We start from the raw sequence: 18,971 nt of genomic DNA on the forward strand, positions 1-18,971 counted from the left end.
TGCTGCCAGGGACAGGGGATGGAAGAGCAGAGGGTGCCTGCCAAGCCTGCCTTCTCCCCTCCTTACTCATGCCCATGGATCCTGACCCTGAACTTCTCTCTTCCTCAGGAAAGGCGGGGGCCAGTGATCAGACCGGCGCAGGGACGTTGGGGGTAGAGGACAGAGCACCACGGTGTGGGGGGGAACGGCCCCTTGGCCTGAGCGCCCCTGTGCCACTTCTGGAAGCCAGAGCACTAGGTCACACCTTTTATTGAAATGTATGCCATGCAATCTGTTGAGGAGTTTGAGAAGTAACAACGGGAGCAGGTCTGAAGACCAGCCTTGGCCCAGGCGCCACCTGGAACAGGTCCTGAGTAGGAAAGGCACATGAGTTACCACCTATTTTGACTGGGCAAGAGAAGGAAACCCACAAAGCAAGATGTGGCGGGAGAATGCAGGGCCTTTGGGGCACTCTGCTGGAAGGGGGGCCAGGGTGGGATCCCAGAGCATCCCCCTGCCCCTGTGGGTGGCCCACGTGACCTGCCTGCAGAGGAAGGGCTACTGGAGCATCCAGGGACGGTGCGGGTGATGCTGGACCGCCAGGCAGAGTAGCACCAGGGGGTAGGGAGGCCGGTGGAGGTGGGCTGGGGGCTCCGGGGCCTTGAGAGGGCAGGCTGTTGCTGCCCTGAGGCCCTGCTGGAGATTTAGGGCCAGGCTGGCCACTGCAGTGGGGTCAGCAATACTTTAAGGCATCCGGGAGATGGGCAGGCTCCAGGGTGCTCCTGCAGGAAGTGGGGACAAGCCATTCCCCAGCCCAGGGCTGATACCAGTCCCCCAAGACCCTGCGTATCTCCTGGTTCAAGTAGTAAGTGTTTTGTGTGTCTGCTGGCCAGATATGGCACGTCACCTGCGGTAAGAACACAGGTGGACACATTGAGGACCAGGACAGGCCTGCTCTCTCCGTGCCACGTGGCTCTCTGTTCTTGTAAACCCTGCTTGCCCTGGGGACCTCTCTGGGGTCCCGTGTGCTACTGCTTGTAGGGCCCCCCCATGGATGGCCTGGGAGGGCGCTGGGGCCCAGTACCCTCCTGGAGCTGGTTCCCATCATTCTGCAGGCCACGGGATTCTGAGCTACTGCGGAGTTTTCATGACTGAGTCTGTGTTTGACCTTGGGAAGGCATGTGTGGGTGGGGAGTGGGAAAGGAAGGGGACTCATAATCCCACTGCCCCAGGAGCCAGAGGGAGAAGGCCCAGACCCCAGACTGGCCCATCTGTCCACGCTCAGGCCAACAACCCCCTTTCTTTGAGCTGTGCCAGGGAGGGGACACCCCCAGCTTGGAGGGGACTCAGCAACAGAACCTACTCGTGCCAGTTATTCCTGGCCAGGGACTCCCAGCACAGTGGAGGCCCAGGGGCTTCTCTGGCTCCTCAGAATAGCCCTTTGCAAAAAGAACTGAGGAGCATGGTGGGAAGGTGAGAGGTGCCCCCAGCCCTTGGGGAGGAGAATTCTTAGAGGCCAGAGCAGGGTTGGGAGCTAGCACATGGGAGTGGGGATGCTGAAGACACTGCCTCTCTGGGGCTCTGGGACCACCCCCCCCCCCCCCCCACACACACACAGGTAGGCTGTCAGGCGTCCTGATCTAAGTGTTCCTGCCGCTGGGTGGGAAGGTGTCTGTGCAAACATCTGAGATGGGCGGCCAAGCTGGCCTGGTGGTTGTGGTGAGCTTGGTGCCGAGACCCAGAGGGAAGAGGTGAGTGGAAAGGCAACCCAAGCCAAGGCCTGCTACAGCAAAGCAGAGAAAAGGAGGGGTCGCCAGCCCCATCCCACATGCCTCCCCAAGCCCACGCCAGCCAGAGGCCTGGAGGGGCCACACTACCCCGAGCACTGTGCTGTTAACTTTTGTCTCAGCCCTTCAGGGGCTCTGCCTCCAGAGTCTCCCTCCAGCCCCACAGAGAGGGAGGCATAGACTTGATTCTTGTGGGAAGTAGGGCACAGGTGGTCAGGACCCCAAGCCCTACCCAGCTCATAAGGCCTGCAGGACAGAGGGTGCCGGTGTGCACCTCCAGGGCCATTACCAAGGAAGTTGGTCTGGGATCCCAGCCAGGCAACAGAACATGCCCAGCCGTAAGTGTGCCATGAAAGAAAGATGCTCGGATGTCCAATGTCCACAAAGGAAATCCCCTTCACAGAAACGTCCTTCCCCTTGGATGGTGAGGACAGTTTTCTGAGGACACTTTGCCTCCCTCCCACCTAAGCTCCAAAGGGTCCTCTCTGAGAAAGCCCACCCACAGGGCAGCCAAGAGGCCAGCAAAGGGAGGGTGGCTGCCAGTGCTCAGGCCACCTACGGGGCTGGCTGCAGGCTGCGGGGAGACAGGAGGACAGCCACAGGGGACAGGGCCGCGATGTGCTGCAGAGCTGACAGACAATGGCAAGGAGTTAAGGACATGGGTGCCAAGGACAGAACACCCAGCGCCCCCTCCACCTGCCACTCCACTGATGCACAGCCCTGCAGTGTCCCGTGTGTGTGAGCTTTTGCGTGTCTGTGCGTGTGCATGTGTGCTCACGTGTGCACAGTTGAGCCATGGTGGGAGCCCAGTCTGTGCATCCCAGGCTTTGCACATGAAGGAGGGCCACCCCTCGCCTTGGCCTGCCCCCCAGAGCCTGGGGCATGTGTGTCGGAGGAGGAGGAGGAGAAGGGGCCGCACTGGTGGCAGCCGTGGCTTGGTGCTACGCCCCCGGGAGGTTGGCACACGAGGTTTCTTATTGCTCCTCTGCACTCAGGGAAGCCCCTCGTCATCTGCATGAAGGACAGAGCCCTAGGTGGCAGCAGAGGGGGCCCCAAATCAGCCCTCCTGCCCATCACAGAGCAGGAAGAGCAGGTGGCACCCGGACTGGCCACAGGGATGACCCCGGCCACCTTGCAGACCCGGCTGTGGGCCCTCGCAAGAAGCCAGCCGGCATCTGCTGAGGGGGAGCTGCCAGGAGCTCGGCCGCCTGGCCTCCCCTGCTCCACGGGAGCTGGACTACGGCCCATCATCGGCCAGTGGCCTCCCAGGGCCACCGACGAGGTGTCCTTACAAAAATAACTCTGAGTCTGTCCCTGGTGGGGACCAGGTTTCCTGAGAGCACGCGGAGGGCCGGGCAAAGGCCGCGAGGAGAGGTCTGGCGTGGAGGCTCCTGCCCCACGGGGCCGGGGTTACGGCTGCAGGCGCTCCAGGTACTGCGGCAGGGGGTTCTCTTTGACGTACTTCTGGATGTACCAGCACGTGAGATGGGCCTTCAGGTCCTCCTCCACTACAAAGTCCAGAGCAGCCTGGCAGCCGGGGCAGAGAGAGAAGCCGTCAGTGCCTGCCGCCCGAGCCCAGCCCCCACACCTCCCAGCCTGGTCCCTCCGAGGGCTGGAGCTGGCTGCACCGGCCAAGGGTCCTATCTGGCCAGCCACAGGAGGAGGGAGGTGCTGCCGCCACCCTCCTTTCACAGTGGGGGAAACTGAGGCAGAAAGCTTTGGCAAAATTGCCTGAGGCCACATGACACTGAGGCAGATAAACCAGGATGCTCTCCCAAGGCCCTGGGAGAGCAGGTTGCACACAGGCAGCCAGGGAACCGAGTAGCAAGGGGCCGCAGCCCTGTGCATCTGGCACAGCATCAGGTGGGCATGAAACCAAAGAACCCCTGACCCCATGCCACGTCCTGCCTGTCCCACACCCCACGTGCGAGGCCTGGCACCCAGCACACCCTCCGATCCGATCTCACCGCCTCTGCACTCACAAGGTGCCTACTGCCTATGGCTCCTTTTCTCTCATCTTCATGTGGCCACTCATTTGATGCCTGGTCCTGGAACCTCACCCTCTGGCTGGGTGAGGGGTGCCTGTGGCTCCCACAACCCCCAGGGCTCCCTACACCTAGCAGAGGTCAGTGTGGGCATTTTAGGGCTCCTGAAGCCGATCATGGGGGGAGCGATGAGGGTGCCAGCAGGTGGCGCTCCTCACACCCATGGCTGTTCTCAGGAAGGTGCTCAGGCCCTGGAGAGCAAGGGTGTGCCCAGTGCACCCCCTGCTCTCCGGCACCTTGCAGGATGCCTGCGCACAGCTGGTGTTTAATAAACGTCTGCTACAACAAAGTGGAGGACAGCCTGGGTAGGGTTGGCTGGTCTGATGAGAGGGGCGCAGCATGTACCGAGCGCCTACCAGGGACCCTGTGCTTACATGTCAGCCAGTCTGAACCTCCAGCTCCACACGCCCGAGCAGGCCTTGCTGTGTCTCACCGTCCACACCCCACCTTGGGGCTCACACCCTGAGACCCTCGAGAGACAAGATTCCAGTCTATTCTCCCGTTTCACAGAAAAAGAAACTCAAGGCCCCAGAAGGTGGCAGTCAGAGGCCACACAGCAAGCACCTCCATGCCCTCAGCAGGCGGGGCTCAGGGGAGCCCCAGACAGGGCCTGCGGTGGGTCCCATGGCCAGCCAGGGCTCCGCAGCTCCATGGCCCACCTCCCCTCTCTCCAGGTCAGTGACTCTCTGAGTTCCCACAGAGGCAACCTGGGACAGCCCCCCAGAGCAGTGCAGAGGCTGATCCCATGTAAAGGAAGAAGGTCACTTTGTCTTCCAGACATGGGCATGAGCTGCTGGTCCTGGTGCCAGTGGCTGCTTCAGGGCAGAGGGCAGCAGAGCGACAGAGGCTCAAGGCGGGGGTGGAGGTGGCTAGAGCAGGCCGGGGAGGAACACGGGCCTGGTGCAGCCCTCAGAGGCATGAGTGGAAGGCCATTCTCTGTTCTGGGCTGTACTTCTCTGCATTAAGCCCAAACCTGCTCTGCAGCCAGCCTTGGCTGGAGGCGCTGTGGGGATGGAGGGCCTCAGGGGCAGGGAATGGGACAGAAGTCACGTACTTGGACCTTCGCTTATCTACTCACTCACTAAAGGTTTACTGAGCACCTATGAATTATATTCTGGGTGCTGGGCTCAGCCAGTGAGCTCCTGACACACAGGTGTCGGTGGCCCTGTAAGCTGAGCTCCATGGAACCCCAGGCCTCAGCCCAGAACCACCACCACCCACCCCAGAGGAGCCAGGGGAGGGCAGAGTGTGTGGCCGGCCGACTGCCCACTCCCAGCAGTAAGTTGTTGGCAAGGTGGGCGCCCATCTGCACTTTGGCCAAGAAACAGGCCTGGCTCGGCCCCCAGGGCTCTGGTTTAGCTGAACGAGAGGACAGCGCCCCCTCCCCACCCTCCACCCTCTGCCCGCGGTACCTTAGCAAGGTGCTTGGCAATGCCACGCCCGCGGTAGGCGTCGGGGACCTCGGTGTGCTGCAGGTCCACGATCCGCTTGCCCACGTACTCGTAGAGCAGGACGGCCCGGTCGTGACATCCTGTGGAGGGAGGGTGGAGAACAGGTGAGGCCCTGGAGCCTCTTGGGGCTTAATCAGGCAAACAGAGGGCTAGGGATGCGGAACCTGAGTGCTGGAGTTGGACTCTGAATGACCTCCCTGTGCCTCAGTTTCCTTACCCATAAAGTGGGGATATAATAAAGCATTCCTCACAGTGTTTAGAAGATTAAAGGAGTCATCTCTACAAGATGCTGGGAGCACCGCCTAGAGTACACTGAGCCCCACATGAGCCTTTGCAGTGTTCATCATTTTCCACACACCTCCAGCCGTCTGCCCACTCATCCACCCACCCTGCCACCCACTACCTAGCTGTCCTCTCTGTCCATCTGTCCCTGTATCCATCTGTTCCACCTGACAGATGTTTACTGAGCCCCAGGCACTGTTTCTGGTACTGAGACTCAGCTACAAACAAGCCAAACAAAGAGCCTTGCCCTCCTGGAACGGACTAAAAGGGGAGACAGAATAAATAAGAAAAGCAAGTCAATGTGTAGTGTGGCCAGGGGTGGGGCAGGGGCGGAGGGAGTGCTGGGTAGAGAGAGGAAGGAGAAGGAGTCAGTCACAGGATGTCTGGGGAACCGTGTTTTGGCAGAGGGAACAGCCAATGCAAAGGCTCCGAGGCAGCGGGGGTCTGGTGTGTTTGAGGGACAGTGAGGAGGTTGGGGTGGCCAGAGCAGTGTGGGCAAAGGGGAGGGTGGGGGGTGAGGAGGGCGGGGATGTGACAGGAGCAGGTCCGGCAGAGCCTTTAAATCCCTGTGAGCTGGGAACCATAGGAGGGTCCTCGGCAAGGGAGGGGCAGGAGGTGACTCATGACTTCAGGGATCCTTCTGGCCGCTGCGAGAGGGGACCCGGGCAGGAACAGGGAGACCAATGAGACGGCGGCTGCACTAGCCAGGTGAGTCAGGATGGACCAAGGCTGTGGCCAGGTGGAGGCAGGGGTGCGGGAAGGCACCAGGCTCTGCCGGTGGTGTGAGGGCGTAGCTGGCAGGCCATGCCTGTGACCTGGACATGGTAAATGAGAGAAAGACAGGGTGAGGACAACTCCACGGTCTATAATTTCACAAAGTGTACGAAGGAAAGAAAAAAGCAGGTTGGGGGCGAGACGGGGCCATGTAGCCCAAGGCAGTCCCAGGGATCCTCCAAGAAAACCTCTGAGTTGAGGTGGTGCCTGAGGGAGGGACAGACAGGACAGGGTCAACGGCAAGGCCCTGAGGTTAGAAAACACAATTCACTGGCTTTAAAAGAGAGCATGGAGATGCCAAGCGTCTTTTTAGAATCTTTAAAGATTTTTTAAAATTATTTTTTTATTTATGAGAAACACATGGGGGGGCGGTGGGCAGAGACACAGGCAGAGGGAGAAGCAGGCTCCATGCAGGGAGCCCGACATGGGACTTGATCCCGAGTCTCCAGGATCATGCCCTGGGCTGAAGGCAGCACTAAACTGCCAAGCCACCAAGCCACCGGGGCTGCCCTAAAATCTTTAAAGCCAAGGGTCTTTCATGTGCTTGAACTTAAAGCATCCTAGAGAATGCGTCCCTAACTGCTGCCTGGGCTCCCAGCCCCTGGCGAGTGTGGAAGGCTGACAGGCCAAGAGATCTCAATGACCAGACCAGCGTCTCACAGCAAGCCGGACACTGCAGGACACTCCAGTCCCAGGTGGGCGGCTTTCTGCCTCTCCCCGGAGCTCCAGCGGAGCCATGTGGCCAGGGTCCGGCCATGGCCTCCTCTGCCACCTGCCCCAGCTGGCCCCCTGCACCATGGGACTTGGTTCTTGGCTCCTGCCTCTGTCCCAAGGAGTGAATTCACCGCACCCAATACAGGAGGGCAGAGATCAGGAGGCTATTTTGGGCCTGAGCTGGTCACCAGTCACTGACGGAGCTGCTGCCTGCATGCCCAGGCCACCGAAGTACCCCAAAACCCATGGAGGGCTGACTGTGTTAGGCAGGGTTCTGAGTGCTGTGCATGCAGCTGTGAAGAAAACTGACTACACCTTCCTTCATGGAGGAAAACAGATAATACTGTGATAATAATCGAAACCTGAAGGTGATAAGCTGGAATACAGCAGAGAAGGGGGGAGGGTTGCCATCTTAGAGTCTACAGGGAGGCCTCTTTTGAGCAAAGACCTGGAGAAGGTGAATGATCCAAAAGGAGATGTGGAGGATGAGCTGTCCAGGTGGCAAGAACAGCATGTGCAAAGGCCCTGAGGTGGAATGTTCAAGGATCAGTGAGTGGGCAGGGCTGAACCTGAATGAGGGAGGGAGAGCAGTAGGAAGCCACGCGGGGGTCCTGGCTTTCCCAGGCTGGCCTTTTTGGGAGACGAAAGGCAGCTCACCCCTATGGGGCGCTGCAACAGGCAGTCCTGTGCTCAGCTCTCTCCATACACTATGCCTTACCACAATCTTACAAAGTGGGTGAGATTCTTACAGCCCTGTTTACAGATGGGGAAATGGAGACTCTGAGAGGCAGTCACACAGCCCGGCAGCATGTGGAGCTGAGCTCACTTTGAGTTTTCTGGCTGTAAGAGGTACTTAAAGGCCATCTGGGTCACCAGGGTGGGCGTAGGCTACGTGTGAGGGAAAAGCTCTATAATGAACCCTTCCACCGGCCAGGCCACAGCATTCTAGGCTGAGGAACCAGACCCCTAGTGCACAGTCCTGGGGCACCTGCTCTGTGGACCTGCTCTGTGGCCCAGCACCTCAGGTTAGTGGGGCAGCGCAGGTCACCTTGTCCCAACCCCCCTATCTGACACAGCCTGATCCCCCTCACCCTACCAAACTGCCCTGGAGAGCCCTAGGACATGGCCATCCTCCTGTGACTCAGGCCAAGATCCTCAAGGTCCTCTGTGCCTGGCCTTCATCTCAGACTCTGATCTGACCCTTGAATAGGTCCACGGACATGATCTTCACAACGTGCCTGCAATCTGGCCACTGCTCACATCTCCGCAGGCACTCCCTTCTGGCTGCCTTGTCGGCTTCCCTGCATCCACCCACTGGATCCTGCATGTCCTCTGTCAGGGCCCCGGGCCAGCCACACTGGCCTTGCTGTTCCTCAAGCTCGCCCAGCTCCTGACCTGCCCCAGCCTTTGCCAAGCTGTCCTTGTCACCTGCTCAGGCCCCAGGCCCTTCTCTGGGCGGGGTTTGGTGAGCTGCCAAGAACTCCCAGCTCACTAGCAAGGGGGTTGGTGCTGGCCGTTGGGGGCCTCCGGACCAAGCAGAGTCCTGGTTCCTCCTCCCACCTGCCAGGGAAGACAATTTCTCAGTGACCGCTTCTCCTGATAACTTCCCCGGGGACTTTGGGGTTGAGTTGGGGCTGGGTGGAGGGTACCAGAGTGGAGAAAGCCAGGGCAGGGCCCTCACTAGTGGAGCAGCTTTAACTGTTCTCAAAACTAGTTACAGTTCATGATCTCAAGGTGATTCTAAGGTCCAGGAGGGTGTAGCAAGTGTCCTAGGAGGGACAGGTAAGTGCTTGGGACACAGAGGTGTCAGGACTGGCTGGCCTGAGGTCACTCGGCAGAGCTGGGACTGGAAGTCAGGGCTTACCCTGCCCCAGGGTTGGGGATCAGGGAGCATGCAGAAAGCACCAGGATTCTAGGACCCAGATGACCTTCCTCCCTGCAACACGTGGGACACTCAGCCCTGGCTGGGAGGTCAGAGCTAAGGCCAAGGAGGGACTTCCCAGGGACAGGGGCTCGGTGCTGCCTTAGATGCCTACTGGCTGTGTGCCCTGGTGTCCCCACCTGTGACATACAGGGCCTTCGGTCTTGCTGCCTCCTCCACTTGGAATGCTCTTTCTGCTGGAGCTCTCCCTTCTTGCCTCCTTTAGGTCTTTAAGTAACTGGCACGTTCCCAGAGTGGCCCTCCTGGACCCTGGATTCTAGGCAGCAGCCTTTGCCTAACCAGGCCCTTGCCTTCTAGGACACTTGACACTTCACGTATTGTCCACCGCCCGTCTAGACTGTCAGCCTACCAGTACTCAGCACCTAGAACAATGTTTGGCACACAGGAGGCACTCAATAACGGCTTGTGTGAGGGATCCCAGTTCTCCCACCTCTGAGTACAAGACCCTGAGCAAGCCAGTCACTCCCCTGTATCTCGGGATCCTCATCTATAAAACAGGAAGAGCAGTTTCCCCTCACTCCCCTCCCCCCCCAATGCCCAGAACCCGCCCGGGACGCAAGGACTCGGATGCAGTGGCTCAGCCTCTGCCATCGCCCACAAGCAGAGCTCGCAGAAACTCATCGGTACAGCTCTGCCAGGGGGATGGCCCCAGAGGCTGCTCTGGCTCTCAGGCTGAGCATTCACCTCCCTCGGTAGGCACCCTGAGCCAGTCTCCAGGGCCTGCCCTGCTGTTCGGGGGGGCTCTATGGCAGGACGTTACCCTCTGCAGCTGAGGAAAGGCCCAGGCCCAGACACGGATGCTCTCACCCTACTCCCCATATACATAGCCAGACCCCCCTCCCAGGCTGGACAGAAGCTGGTGGCCTCCCACTGCTCCCTGGGCTTGGCTGGGGAGCCCCAGTCCATGATGGAGTTAGCCATTCAGGGAAGGGCAGGAGACAAGGTTAGAAATACGGCTAGGCACATCCAGCCTTGACCACTGCCAATCCTGGAGGGGTGTCCTTTGGCTGGACTGATTGGCAACAAAAAGGAAAACCCCAAACATTCTGACTGTACAGAGGAACCTCCTGAGCCCCTAGTGAAACACAGGCCTCCCTGGAACTTCAGAAAAGAAGCTGTGAAAAGCCACAAGGACCCTCCACACAAGTGGCCAACTGGAGTGTCAAGGTCACCTGGACCACAGTGAGCACCACAGTGGTGGAAGGACTTGCGTCCACACGGAAAGAACACGGTGCCTGGTCAGTCGGGCCTGGGCTTGAGCTCTGGCACTTTGGGGGTCACTCCTCCCCTACCGTTCAAAACTCAGTTTACTCATCTGTAACATGGGGTGAGAATGCCCACATGAAGGGTATGTTGTAGCAGGGATGCGGTCTGTCCTTGTCCCTGCCCCAGCCCCTCCTGACCTCCCGTGCAAGTACAGGCTGGATAAGCCCAGCTCCAGGGCTCACACCAGAGGGGATCCTATCCCAGCTCTGCCCCAACTCACTGCCTGACCTCAGGCGAGCCTCTCCCTTTGCCGAGCCTCTGTCTTCCCTTGTCAGAAATGGGCACAATGGCCTCTGAGGGCCCTTCTGGCTTGGACACTGCCGCAGGGGGGCCCAGCTGGGATGGAAGAAAAAGTTATTAATGCAGAGAGGGGGTGCATAGAGAGCTCGTAATCCTAGATCTTATCATTCTATTTTCTGTCCCCTCAGACCTCTTAGCAGGGAGGGGGCACAAGCTAGTAAGTGGTGGAAACTTTCTTTACAGGAAATGAAGACTTTGCTTTCTGGTTTTCAAAACCACCACCAGTAGAGCAGCACTTGCTCTGCCAGGGCTATTCTAAGGCTTCTTTACTCTCATTATTACAGCATTTTGTCCCTCCAACCAGGGGACAGGTGTGCACTGGTGTCACTCCCATTGTAGAGATGGAGAAACCGGGGCACACAGAGTGGAGGTCACTTGGCCAAAGTCTCAGAGCCAACGGACCGATGGTGACACCTTCCCCTCTATCGCACCCCCCCCCCCCCCGTGAAGCTGACACCCCTCTCTCCCTCACCCCAGGTCTGCCCAGGAGATGCCCCCAACCCGGGTGCAGAAAAGCTAAAGTTCCCAGGGGCGGCCAGAAGCCGTGTGGCCACCAGGGAGAGGCAGGAGGTCACGGTGGACTCACTCTCCAGGACTCCCACAACAGCCCCCAGGGGGTGTCCAACACCGGGACACGGCGGCGCTGGAGCAGGTGCGGGTCCCCTGCGGCCTGAAGCTGGGTGCTGGCGGCGGAGGACCCGGGCCGGCTCTGCTTGGACCTCTGCCTGCCCCGGGGCCCCCTCCCACCCCCCCCCGCCCCGCGAGCCGGCCGCGCCCCCGCCTCGCCCGCGGGCACAGCGCGTGGCCTGCTCCCGGAGCGCGGGGCGGAGCGGGAGCGGAGCGGGGCCCAGCGGAGGCCACCCCGCGGCGCGCGCTCGCGACGCCCCTCCCGGGCCCGGGGCCGAGGGCGCGCGCCCCAGCTAGGGGGCGGCCTCGGCGGGCCCCGCTCGCTCGCAGACAAAAGGCGGGGGCGGGCCGGACGCCGCGTTACCGTTGAGCCGGACGGTGAACTGGCGGCGCCGGCGGTCGTGCTCCACGCGGATGGGGCAGCCCTGCTCCAGCGCGCCCAGCGGCACGGCGGCCGCCGAGTGCGCCATCTGCGCGCGGGGCAGCGCCGGCAGCGGCCGCCGGGACCCTCGGGCCGAGCCGGCTCGGCGGGGCCGGCCGCGCGGAGAGGTGCGCGGGCCCGCGGCGGGGGGGCGGCGGCGGCGGCGGCGGGGGGGCCGCGGGAGGCCGGGGGACCGCAGGCGGCGGCGCAGAAACTGACACTCGGCGGCGGCCGCGGCGGCGGCAGCAACAAAAAAAGGAGGGGGGCCAGGAAATCAGCTGTGAGGTCACGTGCGGCGCGCGGCCAATGGGCACGCGGCCTTTCTGTTTTGATACATTCCATCCGACTCTTAAAGGGGCCGAGCGCCTCCCTGGCCGCGTGCCACTCGTCCCTCCAAACAAAACAACGCGAGCCGCGTCCGCCCCGGGGACGCTGTGCCCTCTTGCGTTGGACCCGCGAGCCACTTGGGCCCCCTACACGGACCCCTTCTCAAGAACATGAAACGACCTATATACGGGGAACTCTAATCCTCCCCTCGAAGCCACCAGTTATTAAGCACTTGCTGTGTGCGCAGCGGGTGCGGGGCTAAGCCCTGGTAAGCTACACCTGCGCTCAGTGAACATTCTTATCACGAGCCTGGAAAATAGTTCTGCTTGACTCTAGTTTACAGATGAGGAATAGAGGCCCAAGGCACACAGCTGCAATTCATAAGCAGCAGGGGGACGGTTGATGTTGCAGATGCGGCACCTATACGCAGGTGTGACTGCGAGGAGGGTCAAACCTGAGAAGCCTTGTTTGGGGTAGCCCATAGGGCGATAGGGCGGATGGTGAAATGCCGCCTCACCCCAAAAGAGGCAGAAGTGTAGGAGGGAGCTTTGGAGATCCTGGGATCCACCCCACAGATGGGGAAACTGAGCTCCAGAAAGAGAGCAGAGACTTTCTCAACGACTCACAGGACCGTGGGGGATGGTGGGGGGGGGGGGGGTGTTGGCAGACTTCTTTTCTCAAAAGGGGACTTGACCAGCCTTTCCCCAACCCTCGTCTGATTCACACCCAAAGCAGCGCCCCCTCCCACCACTGCTGCTTAGGAAACACATGACTACAGGTTACCTTTTACTAGTTTGTTAAGATGGAAGCTTGAGGTTCATTCCCACGTGACCACTACCCAACTCACAGTAGAGAATACTTGAGGTTCCCTCATTCCCTTCCAATCATTGTCCTTGACTACTTTGATTCTCCCAGAACTTCACATAATCATACAGTAGGCACTTTTTAGTGTTCAGTATCTTTTGCTCAACATTTTATGTAGGAGATTCTTTCATGTTGGTGTATCTTTTTCATTGCTGAATGGTAGGTATTCCATTGTGTGCATATACCATAATTATTTAATTAATATTATTATTAATTTATTTACATTCTTACAGTAGGCTCCACACCCATGGTGGGGCTTGACCTCCAGAGCCTGAGATCAAGAGTCACATGCTGAGTGAACCAGCCAGGTGCCCCACCATCATTTATTTCTCCAACCACCTGTTGGTGGGCATTTGTGTTGCCTTCAGGTTTTGACTGTTATGACTAAATCTTGAACACGTCTTTTGAACACAGTCTTGAACCCTCTTTTGGTGTCTCTACTGTAGCACTCCTGTTGGATGCTATACTGGATCTTATAGAAGGTATAAGAGAAATTGCCAGACCTTTTTCCAAAGTGCTTGCACCATTTTATACTCCTCCTAATGATAATCTTGAGAGTTCCATTTGGTGTTGCCATCCTTTTCACTTTAGCCATTCTGATAAGTGTGAAGTGGTCTTTCGATGGCTTACATTTGCATTTTCCTGAGACTGATGGCGTTGAGCCTTTGTCAAATGATTCTTAGCTACTTGGATGCCCGTTTCGTGGAGAACCTGCTTAAATGTTATGCCCATTCATTTTTCTTCTTTTTGATTTATGGGAGTTTTTTTTCCCCCATAACTTGTTGTGAGTCCTTTGCCAGATATTTTTACTGAGAATACTGTAGGAGAATTTTTTTCTAACAAGAGTGCATTATATCATGGAGTTTGCAAACAAAAACAAGGCTGAGGAGTGAGTCATTATGTACAAGGAGACAGATTCTGGGGATAGAGAGGGCCTTGACCTCACCTGAGGCAGGGCTGGCCACAATCCTGAGCAAGCAAGATGTGACCTCATATATGTCTCAGGTGACTTCTTTGTTCTCCAAAGAGCTTGTTCTGGACATTCCATGAACAGGCCATTCTGTTTCCTACTCTGGGCCTTTGCTTGTGTTGTTGCTCAAACATCACTTCCTCCAGGAAGCCCTCATTGATGCTTCCTGGTCAGCCTAGGTCCAGGGGAGATTCCTCTCTGAATGAGTCCTTGGCAGAACCCAGTGCACATGAGGCCTAGCGGAAAAGCCCAGGATCCACCCTGTTTTTGACTCCTTTCTTTCTCTCCTGGGTTGTAATGTCTATTAGCTTGCTTGGGTCTTTAAAACTTGCAGAAGTCCTTTATGAAACAAGGCAGTAGCTTAATAAAAGGTAAAGTGAGCAGTTAACACACCCCAAGCTGAAAGGATTTGCTTTATCTTTTGACCCTAGAGCATGCTGGCCATGAAAGAGACCTTGGGGATGGGCTGCTGAATGAAAGTGAGACTCCAGTAGATGAGCTGGGGGTGCTTAAAGACCCTATGGCTGGGAACTGCTGGGGCCACATGGAGACCAGGTCCTATGGATGAGGATATTATTTATTCAGTCAATCATTAATTCATTTTGCAAATATCATATGTGCTGCCAAAGTGAGCACTATTCATTTGACAAATATGTATTGAGCACCTACTGTGTGCCAGGCACTATTCTAAGGGGACATCACAAAACAGACTGAGCTCCTTGCCCTTCACGAGCTTACATTCTAGCAGAGGGAGAGATAATAAGCAAAGAAAGAACTACATGGCCCATCTCATGGAGACCAATGCCCCAGAGATTCAGCCGGGAGGGAAATGGGGCATGCTTCTGAAGGAAATTTCACAGGGTTGCCAGCATATGCCTCAAATGATTTGGGGTCTCTTAAGATTTGAAGGAGGTAAGAAAGTGAGTCAGGCGATGTTGTGGGGAAAAGCGGTCCAGGCAGAGACAATAGCTAGTGCAAAGGCCCTGAGGTATGTTTAAAAACACATTGAGGCAAGTGGGGCTAGGGCAAAGTGAGCTGGGGAGAGGGGTGAGGCTGAGGGGTCTGGGGGATAGATTGAGGATCCTCACTGGCCACAATGGGGCCTTTGGCTTTTAGTTTGAGCCAGGACCGAGCTATGGGAACATTTTGAGCAGATCAGGGATGCAGTCTTAGGTTTTTTCCTTTTCTTCTTAATATCGGAAAATTTCAAGCATACGGTAGATGTAAATACATTGAATAGTAAAATGAAGCCCAACGTACCCATCATGGCTGAGGTTTTTGTTTTGGGTTTTTTTTTTTAATTGAAAAAGTTTCAGATCATATTCATATATAGTAAAAAATGAGCCTTTCAGCGTATAGTTTTGACAAATGTATACCCTCCCATAGCTTCCCCCCAACCAAGTAATGAAGGTTTTATCATCCTCCCAAGTCCTCTGAGCCCCTTTAAACCTCTCCCACCTCTGATTTGTTCTCTGCCCCTCTTCTCTTGCCTTTTCCAGCATGTCATAGAAATGGAATCATACAATATGTGGCTGTGGCTGCCTCTGTCAGTTGACATGACGTCTTTGTGATGTGCCCAGGGTGCTATGCATGTCAGCAGTCTGTTCCTTTCCAAGGTTCTGGAGCATTCCATGGAACTGCATAATGACCCTGTGAGGAAGCTCCTGCCTCTTTAGTCAGGGGTGGACCATGGAAAGGAAAGCTGAGAGGCAGGGGACCCTTACACCACTGCAAGCAGTGGCAACAATGGCCAGTGCTAAGATCTATCTGTGGTTGTCACAGGTAGCTCGTGGGCGTTAGCCCCCCCCCCCCCCCCCCCCCCCCCCCGCCACTGCAGTGCGTAGGCCAGGGGGACTGAAGCTTCATGAGGAGGAGACTCTGGGGGTAAAATGACCGATTTAGAATCTGAGCCAGTCTGTCTCCGAACCTGTGCTCTTAGCCCCTCTAACTCATACCCCTGGGTCTCAGTTTCCTTATCTGTGAAATGGAGTTGATGGGTACGAGTAACCTCACCAAGTATCCAAACTTCCTGGTGTTGGAGGTTGAGCAGGCCTGGCTCGTCCATCTGGGCCCCACTGTGGGACCCTTAGCCAATCACAGGCCTTCTCTGGGCCTCCCCTTCCTTCCCGCAGCCTTAGCTAACCCCCAGGACCTCATCTCTGCCAGGCCTGCATGGAATAAGTGTGGGTGGGGTGGGTGCCTTCACTGCTCTTCTTTCCTGACTAGATGCACAAGGGGTGCTCATTTAAAAGTTTCAGAATAAACCAAAAAAATCTCAACAGTATAAAAGCCCCTCGGAAACCTACCTCCAAAGTCCACCATGCTCACAGGTTGGCTGCGTGTCCTAGACATCCGGCCTTCACTCACTCATTCATTCACTTGCTCATTCAATGTTTAGTGAGCCACTCCTGTGTGTGCTGAGAACAGTAACAAATAAGGAGGATGAAACTCCTGCTCACCTGGAGCTCTGCACACAGACTTTTCTCTAACAAAAATGTAATCAGATCATAACCACTGTTTTGTAGTGGGTTTTTTCCCTTTTAACAATAAACTGTGAACATTTTCCTTTGTTAATATATGGAAACCACAGATTATTCTTAAGAACAGTTTTTTAAAAGATTTTTATTTATTAATTTGCCGGAGGAGGGGGGAGAGCTTGAGTAGGGGAAGAGGCAGAGAGAGAAGCAGACCCCTTACTGAGCAGACAGCCCGACCTGGGGCTTGATACCAGGACTCCAAGACCATGAGCTGGTGACCTGAGCTGAGGGCAGACACTTAACCAACTGAGCCACTCAGGTGACACCCCCCAATTTTTAAAAAAGATTTATTTGTTCATGAGAGACACACAGAGAACAGCAGAGACACAGGCAGAGAGAGAAGCAGGCTCCTTTGGAGCCTGATACAGGGCTGGATCCCGGATCCTAGGATCACTCCCTGAGCCAAAGGCAGACGCTCAACCGCTGAGCCACCCTGGCGTCCCCAGGCGTCCCACCTTTCATTTTTTTAAAGATTTTATTTATTTATTCATGAGAGGCACAGAGAGAGAGGCAGAGACACAGGCAGAGGGAGAAGCAGGCTCCATGCAGGGAGCATAATGTGGGGCTCCATCCCGACTTCAGGATCACACCTTGGGCCGAAGGCAGACATTTAACTGCTGAGCCACCTAGGCACCCCTGCCCAGGTGCCCCTTTTAAAAGCATTTTTAAATTTAGTTTAGCAATATGTTCACATGTGTGAAAAACTAAAGTAAAATACATAAGGGCAACCAGGAACAATCGGCCTCATGCCATGTCCTCCATGTGCCCGGTTCCCCACTGCACATAAGGAAGCAGTTTTATTTGTTTATTTTTTTAATGTGTCTAGACTTCTCCACACAGAAACCTGAGTAAATACAAGTATATATTCTTCTTTTTTCCCATTTTTAATCTGCAAATGAGCATATAACCCCGAAGTGGGGCATATCACCTACCAGGATTTCCCCAAGGCCCAGGCGTGTCAGTACATCGCTGTGTCCCTGCTCTACAGCTGCGCACTGTTTCATTAACAAAATCTCATGATGTCACTAACAGATGACGAGACCCTAACCATTCTCTTAGACACAGTCCTTTATTGATGGCTATTTGGGTCATTTCTAAGTATAGCATCTTTGTCTCCACTGCTGATTCTTCTGTCTTAAAGGTACAGTAATTAACCAGTTCCCTGTTGTTGGGCATTTAGGTCAACTTCCAGTTTTCCACTGCATTGACATGAATGTTTGTACAGATGTTTCTGCCTACCTTTGCAACTGTCTTCTCAAAAATACATCTGCTACCAGCAGCATCTCTGGAGTGCTCCTTCGATGCCGGGCACTGCGCTGAGTGCTGTGTGATCCCATTAAATCCTCACACTTACCCGGGGAAGCAGGGATTGTGCAAATGAGGGGACGAGACTTTGGAGAGGCTGAGAACTGTCTGTAGCCTCCTCAGTGGTAAGTCATGAGCTGGGCTTTGAACCCAGATGAGGCTGAGTCCAGAGTCTGACACGCCAAGCAGAGGACAAGCCACCAGGTGGGCCTGACAGACAAGACCTTCCCAAGGGCAAAGATGGCTCCTTCTTGAGAAGACCAAGTCTCTCAGCGATCATCTGGAGTAGATCGGAGTCGAAAGTGCAGTGGCGGCGGCGCCCAGGCAGGTTATGTGACTGAGGGAGACGGGATGGGTGTCAGACAACAGGGAGCAGTGTGGAGTGCGGCAGAGTGGGGACTTCCTGCCCCATCCAAAGCGGCATCAGGTACTCACTGAGTATCCTACATGGGAAAGCTGTCCTGGTTTTTCAACAGGAGCTGGAAATCAAATAATAAAGTCAAGTCTTCTTATATATAAATGACGGCAACTGCTTAGAAAACACAATTATGCATGTTTTTTTTTCTTTTTAAAAAATATTTTTTCAATTATGCGTTTCTACTGCTAACTCTCAAATGGTTGATGGGGAGAGAGAGGATCTGGGGAGTTTAACAACCAACCAACATGGCTGGGTGAAGGTTGTGTGCACAGTCATTGTGCAATTAAGGCCATTTTTTTTTCTGGAGATGTAAAATTTTCTCAAAAAAATATGGGAAAAGAAGAGACAATACCACATAGAATAAGTGAATCTGGGCTGGATCTTGGTTCAAACAAAAAACCCAGTCAATAAAAGATATTTTGGAGACAATGGGGTGCCTGGAATATGGATTACGTATTAGATGGAATTATAGCTTTTTTCTTTGATGGGATAATCGTATAGTGGTGACAAGTGAGAATGTTCCTGTTCTTCATGCTGAAGGGTTAGGAGTGAAAGGTTGTGATGGCAGCAACTTACCCTGGAGTGATTCAGACCGCAATGTATACCTCCACGTGGGAGCGAGAGAGAAGCGGGGAGAGAGGAGAACACACAGCCGAGCATTAGCAACGGCCACCCCCAGCCTTCAGCTTAAGTGCTTCAAATTTTTCATAATAAAAATATGTGTGGGTGTTCAAACTAGCCCCCTGTTTCCCACCTGTCACTTAACTCAATTAACCCTCATGCCAAATGGGGAGACTGAGGCCCAGGGAGCAGGAAGGAGCCCCATTTTTATTGCCACTTTACCTTCCTAATTCATTTTCCTCAGCCAGTGTGAGGGTAGGTGTTTGGGCTAGTGGCAGTAGGGCACTTCCTATCCCTGAGTCTTTTCTTTCTCCCCCACCAGAGCTCTACGAGAATGATTC

The 18,971-nt window shown here is 55.6% G+C and overlaps 1 protein-coding gene across 2 annotated transcripts; it reads right to left on the reverse strand.

Moving 5' to 3' along the window:
- Window positions 1-232: 232 nt before the first annotated feature.
- On the reverse strand, window positions 233-17,363 carry NATD1 (N-acetyltransferase domain containing 1). Of its 2 annotated transcripts, XM_026005661.2 has the most exons (4): window positions 17,219-17,363; window positions 16,056-16,166; window positions 5,224-5,342; window positions 233-3,293 (listed from the first exon to the last, which is right to left on the reverse strand). In XM_026005661.2, exons 2-4 carry the CDS (start codon window positions 16,099-16,101, stop codon window positions 3,177-3,179), a joined length of 282 nt encoding a protein of 93 aa, XP_025861446.1. In that variant the 5' UTR covers window positions 16,102-16,166; window positions 17,219-17,363; the 3' UTR covers window positions 233-3,176. The 2 variants fall into 2 exon arrangements, with proteins under 2 accessions (XP_025861446.1, XP_072586682.1); XM_072730581.1 differs by lacking the exons at window positions 16,056-16,166; window positions 17,219-17,363 and adding an exon at window positions 11,532-11,819.
- Between the last annotated feature and the right edge of the window lie 1,608 nt (window positions 17,364-18,971).

Source organism: Vulpes vulpes, chromosome 12 (genome assembly GCF_048418805.1).
Source record: "Vulpes vulpes isolate BD-2025 chromosome 12, VulVul3, whole genome shotgun sequence".
NCBI lineage: Eukaryota > Metazoa > Chordata > Mammalia > Carnivora > Canidae > Vulpes > Vulpes vulpes.

Excerpts from the sequence above, each read along its gene's own strand:
- NATD1 (XM_072730581.1), bottom strand. The coding sequence starts at position 11,637 with ATGGCGCACTCGGCGGCCGCCGTGCCGCTGGGCGCGCTGGAGCAGGGC. Across the intron at positions 5,343-11,531 it reads GTTCACCGTCCGGCTCAACG|GATGTCACGACCGGGCCGTC; the intron begins GTAACGCGGCGT and ends CTCCCTCCACAG. Across the intron at positions 3,294-5,223 it reads TTGCCAAGCACCTTGCTAAG|GCTGCTCTGGACTTTGTAGT; the intron begins GTACCGCGGGCA and ends CCCGGCTGCCAG.